Source organism: Dipodomys spectabilis, unplaced genomic scaffold, assembly GCF_019054845.1.
Source record: "Dipodomys spectabilis isolate Male_0828 unplaced genomic scaffold, ASM1905484v1 ptg000043l, whole genome shotgun sequence".
Lineage (NCBI taxonomy): Eukaryota > Metazoa > Chordata > Mammalia > Rodentia > Heteromyidae > Dipodomys > Dipodomys spectabilis.
Genome location: NW_024870720.1, coordinates 30040288 through 30056971, shown reverse-complemented (window position 1 = coordinate 30056971; position 16684 = coordinate 30040288). Strand labels below are relative to the sequence as shown.

Genomic DNA, 16684 nt, shown 5'->3' with positions numbered 1-16684 from the left:
TTGCTCTCCCGGCTCTGATTAATTTTGAAAGTGACTCCATTTAGGATATCATCTCCTCTATCTCCTCTCCATGGTTTTCCAGTGTCAGGACTGACTTTGTCCTGGGGGTGTCTCAGAGTCTATTGCTGGGATAGTTGGTCCTGTTATACCAAAATTCGAGGACCCCCAGAAGACCACCAGAGACCACGATCAATGTAAGCAACAAAGAGCTGGTTTATTGCAAGCTCGAGCTTGGTCCTCTGCATGCACAGTAACCGGTGACGCTAAGAGGTCCTGAGCATAGAATCAGCCCAGTTTTTATAGTATTGAACAAACTACTTTAAGGAACTTTTACATAAGAACTTACATGATTGGTTAACATTTAAAGCAAGCTAAGCTGGGCAAATATGATTGGTTGACCTTTACAGAAAAATGTCGTTGGTCCATAGCTTGACCAAAATCGGTTACAAGTCACACCTGGACCAACAGAATGCATGGCATGTCTCGCCCTGGGCTCTGAAGAACCGGTTGGTCAGAAATTCTTAGTCCTAGGTGGCTGGGGGGCAACACCACTTGGGGGCTAACACCTGCCTTAAGCAAACGCCATCTATGGCTCCAAGAATTGTGCATGGCTTTCTGTCATAAATTCCTAGCATTAGGGCTAAAGTGGGTCACGAGTCAAGTCGCAGACTGAGATGGAGTGTTAAACAAAAATGGAGTTGCTTAGGTTTCTCAAAACATTATATTTCTTTCCTAGGGCCTTACTGCCCTGGCCTCCGGGAAGGGCGTTGCAGCTGTGGGGATAATTCTGAGGACTTTGCGCCCTTGGTCAGGGCTGTAAACCCTTTGAAGTTTTTTTGTTGTTGTTGTTGGTTGTGGGCCTGAACTCTGGGCCTGGGCGCTGTCCCTCAGCTCTTCAGCTCAAGGCTAGCGCTCTACCACTTGAGTCACAGCACCACTTCTGGCTTTTTTCTTTTTGCTTATGTGGTGCTGAGGAATCGAACCCAGGGCCTCATGCATGCAAGGCAAGTGCTCTACCACTGAGCCACCTTCCCAGCCAACTCTAGGCTCCCAGGCTGACATTCCACTACTGAGTAACTAAAACCAGTCACAGTTAAAATCATACAAAAACCATAAAATCATCTAGCACAAAGCAATTCGTACAGAAGCAAAAATGAACGATTAGTAATCGTAACTTCTAATTTCTATTACATTAAGCGTTAATGTTACTCCGTGCCTTTTAATAAATTCATTCAGGGGGTGCTTGCCTACTTTGATGAGGGCAGTCCAGTTTTCTGCCTCTTTCACTCCACTCCTCAAGGTTTTAGCAGAGTTTTTAGCAAGCAAAGGTACAGAAGCGAAAATGGCTGTTAGGTGCTGTCTATATATTTTTATGTTCTTCAGTCCCAGTTGGCAGTTACTGGGTTTGGACTCAAGGGCACTGTCCCTGAGCACTTCTGCTTGAGGCTAGTGTTCTACCAATTAAGAGTCACAATGCCACTTTTAGCCTTCAGCTGGATACTTAGATCTGAGTCTTGAGCCATGCCTCCAGCCTGGCTCTGTGCTGATTAGCTGGGAGATGGAGTTTTGGAGGGATTTTTTGTGCCCAGGTTGGTTTTGAACGGTGGCAACTAGGAGTCTTTGTCACAAAAGCCCTTTTTATTTCCAATTAAAGCAAGGAGGAGATCAATGAGATAGAGCTTACCTACAACTTGTTAACAATTGACTAACAATTACTTGCCAGAGTTTTTTGAGAGCTTGTTTGGAGGTTCTAGCAGGGGAGCGCAGCTACTCGTAAAGACCGGTCCTCCTCTATCGGGGATGGTCGTCGGGAGGGATGCACATGGAGCGGTGAGGGAGGAAGGGGACACCCGCCTAGCCAGCCAGATCAGCCGAATCAACCCTGGCGATCAATGGGGTGACAGATGTCGCAGCCAGATCGCCCTCACATCCGCCAGAGTTTTTTGAAACCATCTTTTTAAACTCTGTTCTCAAGCCCCATTGAAACTTCCTGTTTTAGCCAGGCGCCAGTGGCTCACGCCTGTAATCCTAGCTATTAAGGAGGCTGAGATCTAAGGAGCATGGTTCAAAGCCACCCCACTGGAAAGCCGGAGACTCTAATCTCCAATAAACCACCAGAAAACCAAAAGTGGCACTGTGGCTCAAGTGGTAGAGTACTAGCCTTGAGTTGAAGAGCTGAGAGACAGCACCCAGGTCCAGAGTTCAAGCACCATGACAGAACAAAACAAAAAACAAAAACCTGCCTGTTTTACTTTAGCTTGTAGTCAGTGTAAAGCCGAATTCAGAAATCCTTACCCAAAAGACCACCAGAGATCGTCACCAGTGTAAAAGCAAAGGAGTCTTTATTGCAAGCTCGAGCTTGGTCCCCTCAGATGGACGTAGCAGCAACCGATGACGCTGAGAGGCCCCGAGCCCAGGGTTACAGCACCTTTTACACACTTTTTAGGGAAGGGAGGGACTTTGCATACATCATAGCATCTCATAACAAACCACTACACACCGTGGGAAAATCATAAAAATTCTCTCTAGTGTGATTAGTGCACTACAAAGCAGGAAAGGACCAGAAACAGGTTGTTGGTTAGATCAAGGGGGCTGATGTACTTTAAACTGGTTGGCTTGCACCAAAGGGGATCTTCAAGAGGATAGGTGCTAAACTGCAGAGTGTTGGGTTTAGATAATGGTCTCCAGACCCCAGGAGGGGCTGTTCTGGAATTTCAGATATCTGGACATCCTGGCATCTAGGGTTTCCAGGATTGTCTGTGGCTGGAATAGGTCAAGGATTAAGTTGCAGAACTGAGATGGGGTCTTAAGTAAAATGGAGTTGCTTAGGTTCCTCAGTCAGGTCTCAAAATTCTTAAATCAAATTAGATTAAATCAAATTAGATTAAATCTTTTTTTGGAGGGGGGGGGGGTCCAGTCGTGGGGCCTGAACTCTGGGGCGTGGGCGCTGTCCCTCAGCTCTTCAGCTCAAGACTAGCGCTCTACCACTTGAGCCACAGCGCCACTTCCGGCTTTTTTGTTTTTGCTTACGTGGTGCTGAGGAATCGAACCCAGGGCCTCATGCATACAAGGCAAGCGCTCTACCACTGAGCCACCTTCCCAGCCCCTAAATCACAGTTTCTACTGACAAAATATTTTTTTTGGTAAGCAGAATACTTGGTAACCTTGAAACCATAACCTTTTACATATTTTACCTATAGACAAATAGGCAGACAGACATGGTTGTGCATGCTGAGATTTTTAAATCAGCCGTTGAAAAAGTTTTTTGGAATTTTACCAGTATTACTTTGCCTAATTATGATGGAACCATGTGATCAGTGTAAAACACAAAACTTTGCCAACAACAAGAAACTTTTAGTCAACAAGAGACCAGACACTAACAGACATATGGCATGGCATAATGGTGCCTGTCTTGATCCGGTGGGCGGGGAGAGGGTCGCAGAATCAAGTTGAGTTGGCATGAAATCCGACTTGGTGAGAAACAGCGGCTGAGCTCCCACAATGCCAAGATGACATGTCTGCCAATGGTCAATGCTAGAGAGAGCTGAAGATGTTGACAGGGAGGGTGCAGCGCTTCTGTCCCATGTGGAGCTTCAGGTTCCATCCCCACTACAAAGGCAGAGGAGGGGTCCCCCAGAGGAAGAGGCCCCACGGGGGAGGGATCCTGCAGAGGAGGGGTCCGGCATAATACTAACAGGGACCTATCTTAAACTTTCCAAGTCAAGCTGGAACAGATCCCAGCTAGTTTTGAGTTTCCTCTTGCCAAGTCTTGTCTGTATTTATTTCCCTTTTCCTTCCCTCTCCTGGGCTGAAGCTGATGTCAGAATGTCCAGGTCCCACTCCACTACAGCCCAGATGTTACAACCCTCTAGTGCTCCTTAGGGTCTGGGGGTTAGGAAGTGAGGTAGATGGGAGATCAGGTGGGTCTGGATGGGCAGAGGGAGGGGCCAACAGGTCTGGGTGGAGCTGAGTACCAAAGGTGGGCATAATGCTTATCCAACAGGACTGTGGAACTGAGGTTTAGAGGACCAGGGGACCTGTAGCCTTCCACCAGCACCCAATCCCAAGGTTCCATTGGCCAAGGTTTTCATTGGTCTTGTGCAAGGAAGTAAGGTACAAACTTCATCAAGTGACAGTATTTGTATACAGGTGGTAGATGACCTTATTCCGGGAAGCCGAGCTGAGCAGTGACCAGCTGAGAACTTGCATAAACCTACCCCCAGGCTCCCACACAGTTGAAGGTGAAGTTAGTCCACACCCAGGATACAGTCAGAATTCCTGTTCAGCCAGGACTGATTGACCTTTCCCAGAAAACTCTCAGCAGTTTCGGGGGAAGGCCTTCCAAACTCCCAATCCTTTCAGGGTCTTACAGCTTGGATTTTTGGGCTCTCATACCAAGTAAGGCTGGGGACCAAAAGCTGACCTACTTCTCTGTGTGGACCAGGGGACTTGCTGAACCGCATGTTCACGGAGGAGAGAGTCCTCCAGGACTCAGAGATGGACAAATGCAGTGACTACAAGGCCATAGAAGTGCCAGACAGTTACGCAGGTCCGCACCTCTCCTTCCCACTCCTTCCGGACCATGCAACTGCACTGGTGGAAGCGTTCAGGCTGAAGCGAGTAAGTTTACCAATGCACTTCGTGGAGAGGAAGAATGGTCCTGGAATGAGGGTATTTGGGCCTTGCGTGGAACTAGAGAGGAGGGGCTCTCCAGCTGTGTTTTATGATGTGTGCATGTGAGGGGGAGGGGTAGGAAGTGTACTGGGGCTTGAACTCAGAGCCTGGGCATTCTCCTTAGCTTTTTCTCTCAAGGTGGATGATCTAACATTTAAGCCACAGCTCTCCTTTTTGTTTTTTTTCTGGTTAATGGGATAGGAGCGTCTCATGGACGACCCTTCCTGGGCTGGCTTTGAACCACAATCATCAGGTCTCAAGTCTCCTGAGCAACTAGGATTACAGGAGTGAATGACTGGTATACCTGGCAAAATCATGCAATATCTGTCTGTTTGCTCACCTGCAGGTAGCTAGTGGATGGGCATGGGGAATCAGCAGAGAACAAGAGCAACACAAATGGGCACCCTCCCATTTGGCAGACTTTCTAGTGGGGGAGACAGACAACAAATAATGACTGTTAAGTTTTTAAAAAGAGGTAGCCGAGTAAGAACTGCACCACGCACGTGGTATTCAGGTAAGGGGTAGGTTTATTCAGTAGACCTGCTGGGACCAGGCAAGGTTGGCACTCCACGCGGCTGGCAAAAGAGAGAGAGCTGGGAGAGAGAGAGAGGAAAGAGAGAGAAAAGAGGTAGAAAAGAGCAGACAGAGCAGACAGAGCAAGAAAAGGGGGGGGGAGGGAGAGAGAGAGAGAGAGAGAGAGAGAGAGAGAGAGAGAGAGAGAGAGAGAGAGAGAGAGAGAGAGAGAGAGAGAGAGAGAGCGCACGTGTGCGCGTCTGGTCCTGGGCTAGGCCTTATCTAGAGTATGGGCGGAGAAAGGTGTGGCCACATCAAATTCAGATGTGACCTCAGCGGATGTAGATGTGACCTCTTCCAGGTGTCCAAGTTGCCTAGGTAACGCAGGTTCTGGGTGGAGACTTTGCTGCAAGGAGGGTGGAGTCTGCTGGCCATCCAGGAGCGGACCTTACAATAACAATAAATAAAATCAGTGTATGGTGTATTAAATAATGATAAATTACAGAAAATAATCAATTTAAGGCTGGGGAAGTGGTAAATACTTGTAATGTCAGCACTGGGAGACTGAGCAGGACTGAAGTTAAAGGCCAGCCTGAGGGATACAGTGGGACTCTTTCAAATGTGGAATGGGGAATGGAATGAAGCTAAGTTTCTTTCTTTCTTATTTATTTATTTATGTTGGTTGTGGGGCCTGAACTCTGCCTCTCAGCTCTTCAGCTCAAGGTTAGCGTTCTACCCCTTGAGCCACAGCACTACTTCTGGCTTTTTCTGCTTATATGGTGCTGAAGAATCGAACCCAAGGGCTCTATGCATGCAAGGCAAGCACTCTACCACTGAGCCAGCAACTTTCTTAAATGGCCGGGAAGGTGATTTTTGAACAAAGGTCCAAGGATATTAAGAGCTACTGTTTGTGGGGAGCTAGGAATGGTCTAGGCAGAGAGAGCAAGTGGAAAAGTCTTGAGGCAGGAACTCACCAGGGCTGTTCAAGAACCTCAGGAAGGCTGCTGTGGCAAGAAAGCAGAGATTGGGGGAAGAGCAGTGGAGGGGAGAAAGGGAGACTTATATTTTGAAAGAGATGGAAAAACATTTGACTTTAAGCACAAAAGTGATCCTTTAGCTTGCTTTTAGAAACCATTGTGTGTCTAGGTGCTGGTGGCTCATGCCTATAATCCTAGTTACTCAGGAAGCTGAGATCTGAAGATTGTAGTTCAACACCAGCCCGGGTAGAAAAGTCTGTAAGATTCTTACCTCCAACAAACTACCAAAAAGCTGGAAGTAGAGCTATGGCTCAAAAGGTAGAATGCTAGCCTTGAGCAAAAGAAACTCAGGGATAGTACATCCAAGTCCTGCATTCAAACCCTCGAATTGGTACAAAAAAAAGTAAAAGGAGGTGTAGGCAGAGTCCTGGGAGCAGTTTACTGGGGGTGACTTTGGGGATGATTGAAGACCTTAACAGCAGAATCGTTTCCTCCCTCCCTCCTTTTCCTCCTAGTAGCAGCTCCACGCTCGCTATGTGTTGAATCTTTTGTATGAGGCCAGGAAACACCTGGCACAGCTGCCTAATATCAACCGGGTCTCCACCTGCTTCAGTGAAGAGATCACAGTGTGTGGTAAGAGCCTGGGCGAAGCTCTCCTCTCCAGTCTAACTCGCCCAGCCGCCGCCCTGTGGTGGGGAGGGGGAGGCAGGAGGGCCTGTCCTGAGGGAAAAGTGGCAATGGTGGCCAAGTCTCATGCCTTCACCCTGTTAACTTGTTTGTTCTCCATTTACTTCAAGGAGACTGTTTCGAGAAAGGGAGCTTTGGAGCCGGAGGCTAAGCCTCTGCTTTATCTTCCCAAGCAACTCATATTAACTCCAAATTCACATTCTCCACTCGAGAAAAACAAATCACTGCAAATCATATTAGAAGGCAACCTGTTTATTGGAATTTGAGCAAATCCCCAAGGCCTACAGTATTATTTCCTTGATCCACATATATTTCTCTTGTAGAGAGAGAGGTCCAGTGCACCAGTTTCCTCCATTTTCATATGATTTTTTTTTTTTTTGTCAGTCATGGGGCCTGAACTCTGGGCCTGGGTGTTGTCCCTCAGCTCTTCAGCTCAAGGTTAGTGCCCTACCACTTGAGCCACAATACCACTTCTGGCTTTTTTTCTGCTTATGTGGTGCTGAGGAATTGAACCCAGGGCCTACTACATACGAGGCAAGCACTCTACCACTGAGCCACCTTCCCAGCCCTCCATATGATTTTTGTGTGCTTGTGTGATACTGGAGTTTGAACTCAGGATCAAACTCCTAAGCAGGATCTCTACCACTTGAGCTATGCCCATATTCCTTTTTTGCATTCTTAATTTTTCAAACAAATGCCACTTTGCCCAGTTCTGTATTGGGTCTCGTGAACTTTTTGTCTGGGTTGGCTTTGAACTGTGATCCTCTTAATCTCTTCTCCTCAGTGGCTATGATGACAAGTATGAGCTATCATTACTGGCTTCTTACACTTTCCCTGACATCCAGCATCCACACAGACCAGTGCCTATACTTCAGCAGTGCGAGTCTTGACATACCAAGGTTTGTGAATGAGCACTGCAGAAACACACACAGCCTGCTGATACATACTGCTTGGCCTGCAATAATTTTTGTTGTTGTTCATGGGGCTTGAACTCTGGGCTTGGGCGCTGTCCCTGAGCTCTTTAGCTCAAAGCAAGAGTTCTACCACTTGAGCCACAGAGCCACTTCTGGTTTTCTAGTGGTTAATTGGAAAGAAGAGTCTCATGGACTTTACTTGCCCAGGCTGGCTTTGAATTGCAATTGTCAGATCTCAGCCTCCTGAGTAGCTAGCTAGGATTACAGGCATCAGCCACTGATGCCCTGCTAGCCTACAGTAATCTTAAACTTTAATGCCAGTTTTCCAAATAAAACGTATTGGATCAGACCATTAAATAAGAAAGTGGATGGGCTGGGAAGGTGGCTCAGTGGTAGAGTGCTTGCCTTGCATGCCTGAGGCCCTGGGTTCGATTCCTCAGCACCACATAAGCAAAAAGAAAAAAGCCGGAAGTGGCGCTGTGGCTCAAGTGGTAGAGTGCTAGCCTTGAGCTGAAGAGCTGAGGGACAGCGCCCAGGCCCAGAGTTCAGGCCCCATGACTGGACCCCCCCCCCCCCAAAAAAAAAAGAAAGTGGTACGCAAAAAAAAAAAAAAAAAAAAGCTTCTGAGCTTCTGTGAAGTCCTAAATGTGGTTTGAGGAGCCAGATGATTCTGATGGAAGAGAAGAGTAGCTCCTCTGAACTCTCAGAAATTAGAGCAGGCTACTCCCAGATAACTCCTTCATCCGACCAACTTCGTTTTGTGTTGTTTTAAGCCCAAGGCTGTATTGTAGCCTAGGCTGACCTGGAACTCCCTACATAACCCAGGTTGGCCTTCAATTCAATTCTCTTGTTTCTAGTCTGTCAGTACTTTCTATCAGGAACTGCACACATTAAGCCCTCAATGTCTAAAACAAACATAAATAAAAGATTGGGAAAACTATATTATACATGAGATTGTCCTTTATTGTTTTTTGAGCCCAGGAACTCAGTCTTCTTACTTCAGTCTCCAGCATTCTGGGATTACAGACATTTGCTATATGTCTGGCTTGGTTTCGTTCCTCTTAGTTTCCCAAAACCATTTTTTTTGGTTGAACTCAAGTCCTGGGCTCTGTCTCCAAGCTTTTGTGCTCAAGGATAGCACTTTACCACTTGAGCCACAGCTCTACTTCTGGCTTTTTGGTGTTTAATTGGAGAGATAAGAGTCTCATGAACTTTCCTGTCCAGGCTGGCTTTGAACCTTGATCCTCCGATCTCAGCTTCCTGAGTAGCTAGATTACAGGTATAAGCCACTGGTGTCCAGCCCTAAAAACCATTAATTTTCACAGAAGAAATTTTTCATAAGAAAAAAAAAAGAGGCGGGGTGTTGGTGGCTCACACCTGTAATCCTAGCTACTCAGGAGGATGAGATCTGAGGATCGAGGTTCAAAGCCAAGCCCAGGCAGGAAAAGTCCATGAGACTCTTACCTCCAATAAACCACCCAAAAAAACAGAAGTGGCGCTGTGGCTCAAGTGGTAGAGCCTTAGCCTTGAACTGAAGAGCTCAGGGACAGCACCCAGGCCCAGAGTTCCAGCCCTGTGACTGACAAAAAAAAAAGAAAAAAGAATTAAATCCTTAGTATCACAAAAATTAAATAAAGTCAGTGTTCCAACATTTGAAAATTAGAGGATTTTATATTAAAGTCTAGATTTTGCTATTTTTCTTCAAAAATCTCCTACAACTGTCAGCTTCCTACTGCAACTAAGAGAAACTCCTAGGTTCCCTTTTTGAGTTATAATCATGCATGGCTCTGTTCAATTATTGCTTCTGTAGAGGATAATCATACAGAAAAAAAGTCATGCTTTCTGTTTTCAATGTTAACTGTCTCTGCAATCAGGGGAAATTAACATTTGCTCTTTTTTTTTTTTTGGTTGGTCATGGGTCTTGAACTCTGGGCCTGAGTGCTGTCCCTGAGCTCTTCAGCTCAAGGCGAGTGCTCTCCTGCTTGAGCCACAGTGCCACTTCCAGTTTGCTGGTGGTTAATTGGAGATAATAGTCTCATGGACTTTGCAGATCAGGCTGGCTTTAAAATGTGATCCTCAGATCTCAGCCTCCTGAGTAGCTAGGATTACAGGCATGAGCCATGGGCCCCCTGCTGCCCTATCTTTTATATGGAAAAATGAGTAACTTGGTCTTCTTAACTTAGATATTTCTAAGGTACGGTGTTTTCCTTGTTACAGGAAAAATAAAATAAAAACAATGATAATGGACAAGAATTGATATTCTTTTTCTTTGTTAGGAGATTTACATGGCCAGTTGGATGACTTAATATTTATATTTCATAAGGTATGAACATTCAAATTAAGTTCTTTCTTTACTCTTATGCTTAATGTACTAGTCGTAATACAGTATCTATTGAGCAAATGTTTAAATATTACTTGGACTTTTCTTTTTTTTGTTGGTGGTGAGGCTTGAACTCTGGGCCTGAGCACTGTCCTTCAACTCTTCAGCTCAAGGCTAGTGCTCTATCTCTTGAGCTACAGCACCACTTCCAGTTTTCTGGTGGTTTATTAGAGATAAGAGTTTCAAGGACTTTCCTGCCCAGGCTGGCTTTGAACTTCGATCCTCAGATCCCAGCCCTCTGAGTAGCTAGGATTACAGGCGTGAGTCACCGCGCCCAGCTATTTGGACTTTTTAAATATTGTCAAATAATATTTGTTTCTGTGGGACAAATACACAATACTAAAGTCAGCATTACATTGCATTCCAGTATATTTTTGTAAGTGTTAACATCGTGTTACTTAAATATGATTATTCAGCCATCAATTTTTTTCAAGATAAAGAAAATTGATCATTGTCAAGACAACCAAAATCTGCTTTCATATTTTAACTATAAATATATAAAATATAATACAATATGTGCATACATTTTATTACTCTGATATTCCTTTATATATATATATATATATATATATATATATATATACTATGCTTTTAAATAATTTCTCCACATGCTATCTTGCTGATATCTGCTAGGAATCAATAGCGGCAATCATTACCACCACTGCTACCAATACCAACCCCACCACCACCATCAGTAGCATCTTCATCATCATATGTAGAGGGAACTTTAAGCTGGCCTTCAGCTCACACAAGTACATGCCTTTGCTTCCCACTACATGGTGGCACTGTGGCTTTGTATGGAGTGTTTAGATGAGCATCTCAAAGGCTCAGCCTCACTGGAAAGGAACTAGAACATAGTGGAAGATATTTCCGTCTTCTGACTTTTCACACTTGGAAGAACCCACAAAGCACAGAACTGGTTGTGGAGCTGATGGGATGCTCAATGCCCATTGACTTTAACCTGATCTTCCTTCCTTTCTTCCCATTGGCTCTTCGTGGACTGATCTCTGGGTTGAAAAGAATGGCCTCCCATCACCAGAGCGGGCTTATGTGTTCAACGGTGACTTCGTGGATCGAGGCAAGGACTCAGTAGAGATCCTGATGGTTCTTTTTGCCTTCATGTTGATTTACCCAAAAGCATTCCATCTTAACAGAGGAAACCATGAGGACCATATGGTGAACTTACGGTACAAGCCAAATCATGCTTGGGTGTTTGTTGCTTGCCTCTTGCAATTGAAAGACATTATTTTGCCATTGGATGCCTTCTAAAAGTAGTTTTCTGATTTCTGAAATAGAATACAATAGTACAAAGTAAGGTTGTACTATAGAAAAGGTGTAAAGATGGGGGGTAGGGCATGGCTGAGGTATTAGAGCACTTGTGTAGCAAGTACAAAACCTTGGGTTAATCCTCAGTTCTGGAAAAAAAGAAAAAGAAAAAAAAAAGAAAAGGTAAAAAATACAGATAAACGAGAGGAAGAAAATGGAAAGATCTCATTTCTTGCCTAAAGATAATTTTATAATTGTAAACATTCTGGTAATTATTCCTCAATCTCTATTTTTTTCTTCTGTCAGCCATAGGGTTTGAATTTAGGGCCTTGGTGCTGTCTCTGAGCTTTTGGGCTCCAGGACAGCACTCTACCATTTTGAGCCACAGCTCCACTTTCAGTTTTTTTTGGTGGTTGATTGGAAATAGGAGTCTCATGGAGGGCTAGGGAGGTAGCTCAGTGGTAGAGCGCTTGCATTGCATGCATGAGGCCCTGGGTTCGATTCCTCAGCACCACATAAGCAGAAAAAGCTGGAAATGGCACTGTGGCTCAAGTGGTAGAGCGCTAGCCTTGAGTTGAAGAGCTGAGGGACAGTGCCCAAGCCCAGAGTTCTGGCCCCATGACTGGCAAAAAAAAAAAAATTAAAAAGTAAGAGTCTCGGGCTGGGAAGGTGGCTCAGTGGTAGAGTGCTTGCCTTGCAAGCCGGAGGCCCTGGGTTCAATTCCTCAGCACCACATAAGCAAAAAGAAAAAAGCCGGAAGTGGCACTATGGCTTGATTGGTAGAGTGCTAGCCTTGAGCTGAAGAGCTGAGGGACAGCGCCCAGGCCCAGAGTTCAAGCCCCACGACTGGACCCAAAAAAAAAAAAAAATAAGAGTCTCAAAGATTTTCCTGCCCAGGCTGGCTTTGAACTATTATCCTAAGATCTCAGCCTCCTGAGTAGCTAGGATTACAGGCATGAGCTATCAGCACCTGGCTCTCAACCTCAAATTTTAATTTTTTTTTGGGGGGGGGGGTCCGTCATGGGGCCTGAACTCTGGGCGCTGTCCCTCAGCTCTTCAGCTCAAGGCTAGCGCTCTACCACTTGAGCCACAGCGCCACTTCCGGCTTTTTTGTTTTTGCTTATGTGGTGCTGAGGAATCGAACTCAGAGCCTCAGGCATGCAAGGCAAGGGCTCTACCACTGAGCCACCTTCCCAGCCCTTAATTATTTTTATTAACATACATTAGTTGTATAAGGGGGAAGGGTTTCTTGTGACTTTTCCATATATTTATGCAATGTATCTGAATCACTGAGGTATATCACTCCTTACCATCTCTTTTCTACCTATTTTAGATATATACATATATATATATAGAGAGAGAGAGAGAATATGCATTTTTAGAAAAAATATACTGTCAGGCCTGAAGGCATGGCTCAAGTGGTAGACTACTTGCCTAACACGTGCTGGGCCCTGGGTTCAAGCCTCAGTACCACCTAAACAAATAAGTAAGAAAGAAAAAAATGTGATCATGTCCTAACCACTGTCACTAAATTTAATATCTGTTTGTACTTCTATATCTAGATATGGCTTCACCAAGGAAGTAATGCAGAAATACAAGGTATGCTGCGTTTAGGAATGAAAATTTCTCCTAATTCAAGCAAGTTGAGGGAGTTATTAGAAACTTGACATCTTAATATTGTTTTCAGACACATGGAAAGAAAATATTAAGAATTCTTCAAGATGTTTTCTGTTGGCTTCCACTTGCCACAATAGTTGATGAGAAAGTTCTGATTCTTCATGGTGGGGTATCACGCCGGACTGACCTGGAGCTTTTGGCCAAGCTAGACAGACACAAGGTACTGATTAAGAAAGTAATGCCAGTTTCACCTTAATGTCAAGTTTCATTGCCAACATATAATAAATATAATCTTTTTTTTTTTTTTGGTTGGTCATGGGGCTTGAACTCTGGGCCTGGGCTCTGTCCCTCAGCTCTTCAGCTCAAGGCGAGCGCTCTACCACTTGAGCCACTGCACCACTTCTGGTTTTCTGAGTGGTTTATTGGAGATAAGAGTCTTACAGAGGGGCTGGGAAGGTGGCTCAGTGGTAGAGTGCTTGCCTTGCATGCCTGCGGCCCTGGGTTCAATTCCCCAGCACCACATAAGCAAAAAGAAAAAAAGCCGGAAGTGGTGCTGTGGCTCAAGTGGTAGAGTGCTAGCCTTGAGCTGAAGAGCTGAGGGACAGCACCCAGGCCCAGAGTTCAGGCCCTACGACGGGACCCAAAAAAAAAAATAAAATAAAATAAAGACTCTTACAGACTTTCCTGCCCAGGCTTTGAACCTTGATCCTCAGATCTCAGCCTCCTGAGTATCTAGGATTATAGGCATGAGCCTCCAGTGCCTGACAATAAATATAATCTTGTATGTCTACTCTTATTGGCTACTAAGATTCAGTAGCAAAAGGAAGAATTCACAATATATATATTGCTATATATATGCCATCTCTGATCTTGATAATGCTTCTAATTTTTTTTATGGCTATACTGGAATTTGAACCTAGGGCCTTATACGTGCTAAGCAGGTCCTCTACTATTTGAGCCACACCTCCACTTCCCTGATCTAGATAACTGTACTTTTTGTCCAAGACCAGAATTCAAACTCTTGATCTGATGCTTTTGCTCTTTGGCTAATGTTCTACCATCTGAGCCACACCTCCAACATATAATCACTACTTTTCTTTCACTATCACTTGGAACTTCTATTTCCCAAATAATTCATATCATATTTAATCAAACTCAACACATGGGTATTTAGTACCTAGCACTTGCAGGGAGGCTTGTGTTGGCACATACAAAGATGAAGATCAAATCACTTTCAAATAGCTCAACAACTATGTTTTGAGTGCTTATTATAGACCAAGAAAGGGTTAGGGGAGACAGAAAGAGGAAGCAGATGATTCCTGCCCCAAAAGAATTTTAATAACCAGTGTGTGTTGGGGGCAGGGGAGGGAGAAGGTGAGGCAGAATAGATACTATTCTATTAACAATAAGTTTCTGTTTTCCATTTCACTTTGGAAGTGGAACCTAAACAGGAAAAGGTTTTATTTTCATTTAGTAAAAATGACTCCTGCATTTGACTGCACCTTAAGCATCCATCCTTCAGCTGCCCATCCCATGCTGAAACCTCTGCTGTACTGTGCTGAACATTTCCTGAACTTTGAGTATTTCTCTTTCTTTTTCTTTTTTTTGGGGGTCCAGTCATGAGGCCTGAACTCTGGGCGGGTGCTGTCCCTCAGCTCTTCAGCTCAAGGCTAGCGCTCTACCACTTGAGCCACAGCTCCACTTCCGGCTTTTTTCTTTCTGCTTATGTGGTGCTGAGGAATCGAACCCAGGGCTTCAGGCATGCAAGGCAAACGCTCTACCACTGAGCCACCTTCCCAGCCCCTTGAGTATTTCTATTGGACATGAAAGTCTATAGATAGGAACCAGTAGAGTCTGGCAGGATGGATCTGAGTCTTGGAATATCAAGCTATTGCTACTTTGGCAATTTTGTTCTACAAACATCCAGAGACCCAGGCTTCTGATGTCTTTCTTCCCATCCTAGGGAGTCAAATCAAGCCTTCCTCTGAATCATCAGGACAATGTACCACAGCCATATCCCAGGTAGTGGAGAGAGGAAGGATGGAAATGAAAGCCTTCTTGCCCCATAAGGACTCCATATAGAACTTGGACATTTGTGCCCTCTCATCCCCTTGTACTGAATGTGGATACAAGCTTACCGCTCACTCGAAGGGAAGCAGGAAATGTAGTCTTCTTCTTTTTTTATGATTGTTCATATGCCCAAACCCTCTTCTGCAACCTATAGAGTTTGCATTCTTATCAGAAAGAAGAGGGAAATAGACCTGGGATATAATACTCTTTGTCACAAAGATTTTTAAGTATGGAATTACCAAACGTGTAGGTATGGTATATTGTTAAACCATAGCCTGTGAAATCATATGGAAATTTAAGATAAAAGTTCTGATTCTATTACATAAATATCATGACCACAGACAAGTTACCTAACCCATTATAGAGTCAGATTTAACTCTACAGGATTATAATTATATCATGGGTGTTGGGAAGATTAAATCACAAAGTCATAGGGGCTCAGACTCCTGTCTTGCTGCTTCACCATGTTGCATCATGATCCAAGATGGCCTGGTGTCCGTAGTTCACACCTGTAATCCTAGCTACTCTGGATCTGAGTAGCTGAGATGTGAAGATCGTGGTTCAAAGCCAGCCCAGGCAGTAAAGTCTGTGAGACTCTTATCTCCAATAAACCATCAGAAAACCGGAAGTGACACTGTGGCTTACGTGGTAGAGGGCTGGTCTTGAGCTAAAGAGCTGAGGGATAGTGCCCAGGCCCAGAGTTCAGCCCCACAACCGTCAAAAATAAATAAATGACCCAAGATGGCTGCTTGAGTTCCAGTCATCAGATATGAAAGTCTATAAATATGAGTCATTGCAGTCATGCAGGCTGAATCTGAGTCTTGAAATATCAAGCTGTTGGTAGTTTGGTAGTTTCTTTCCTTTTATGGGAGATAGTTGGTTATTTTGCCTGACAAGTTCTCTTTTGGGCTAAACTAGAAGAATGATAATCTTGAGTTTCTAGTGGCCAATTTGTCTCCCCAATTGTTTTTTGGTGTTTTTTGGGGGGGAGGGGATTGGTCATGGGACCTGAACTCTGGGCCTGGGCACTGTCCCTGAGCTCTTCAGCTCAAGGCTAGCGCTCTACCACTTGAGCCACGGCGCCACTTCTGGCTTTTTTCTTATGTGGTGCTGAGGAATCGAACCCAGGGCCTCATGCATGCAAGGCAAGCACTCTACCACTGAGCCACCTTCCCAGCCCCCTCTCCCCACGTTTTGATGCATACCCTTCTTCCAGTACAGAACCAGGCTCATCCTCTCCCCAAGGGAGACAGCACTCAAGGCTTCCCCAACAATTGCATCTACTACAGTGTTCAAGGTTACTGGTCTAAGAACCTCTCTATCAATCTGGATATGATGCCATGTGCTTTCATGACCAAAAGATCAAAGAAAAGGATAACGCTGGTAGAGGTGTGAGGGCATCTGCAAATCAGTGGTTCTGGAACCTCCAACCCTTCCTTACAAACCCCTCCCTTCTTACATGCAATCTCAATGTTCTTGAAGAAAGTGCAGGTGCAAGGAGCCTAAATTCTAAGTTCTTAATGTGTCCTTCATTGATTTTGCACGTCACCTGGCACCCAATTATTTTAAGCTTCCACGCTAATTAT

General features: G+C 44.8%; 1 protein-coding gene across 1 annotated transcript in view; it reads left to right on the top strand.

Moving 5' to 3' along the window:
* Ppef2 (protein phosphatase with EF-hand domain 2) overlaps positions 1–16684 on the top strand; it is a 48457-nt gene that overhangs the window by 8837 nt on the left and 22936 nt on the right. The window contains exons 4-9 of the mRNA XM_042678279.1: positions 4445–4620; positions 6683–6797; positions 10042–10088; positions 11166–11332; positions 12974–13010; positions 13099–13248. Coding sequence (XP_042534213.1) covers positions 4445–4620; positions 6683–6797; positions 10042–10088; positions 11166–11332; positions 12974–13010; positions 13099–13248 — 692 coding nt within the window. The remainder of the gene's footprint in view (positions 1–4444; positions 4621–6682; positions 6798–10041; positions 10089–11165; positions 11333–12973; positions 13011–13098; positions 13249–16684) is intronic.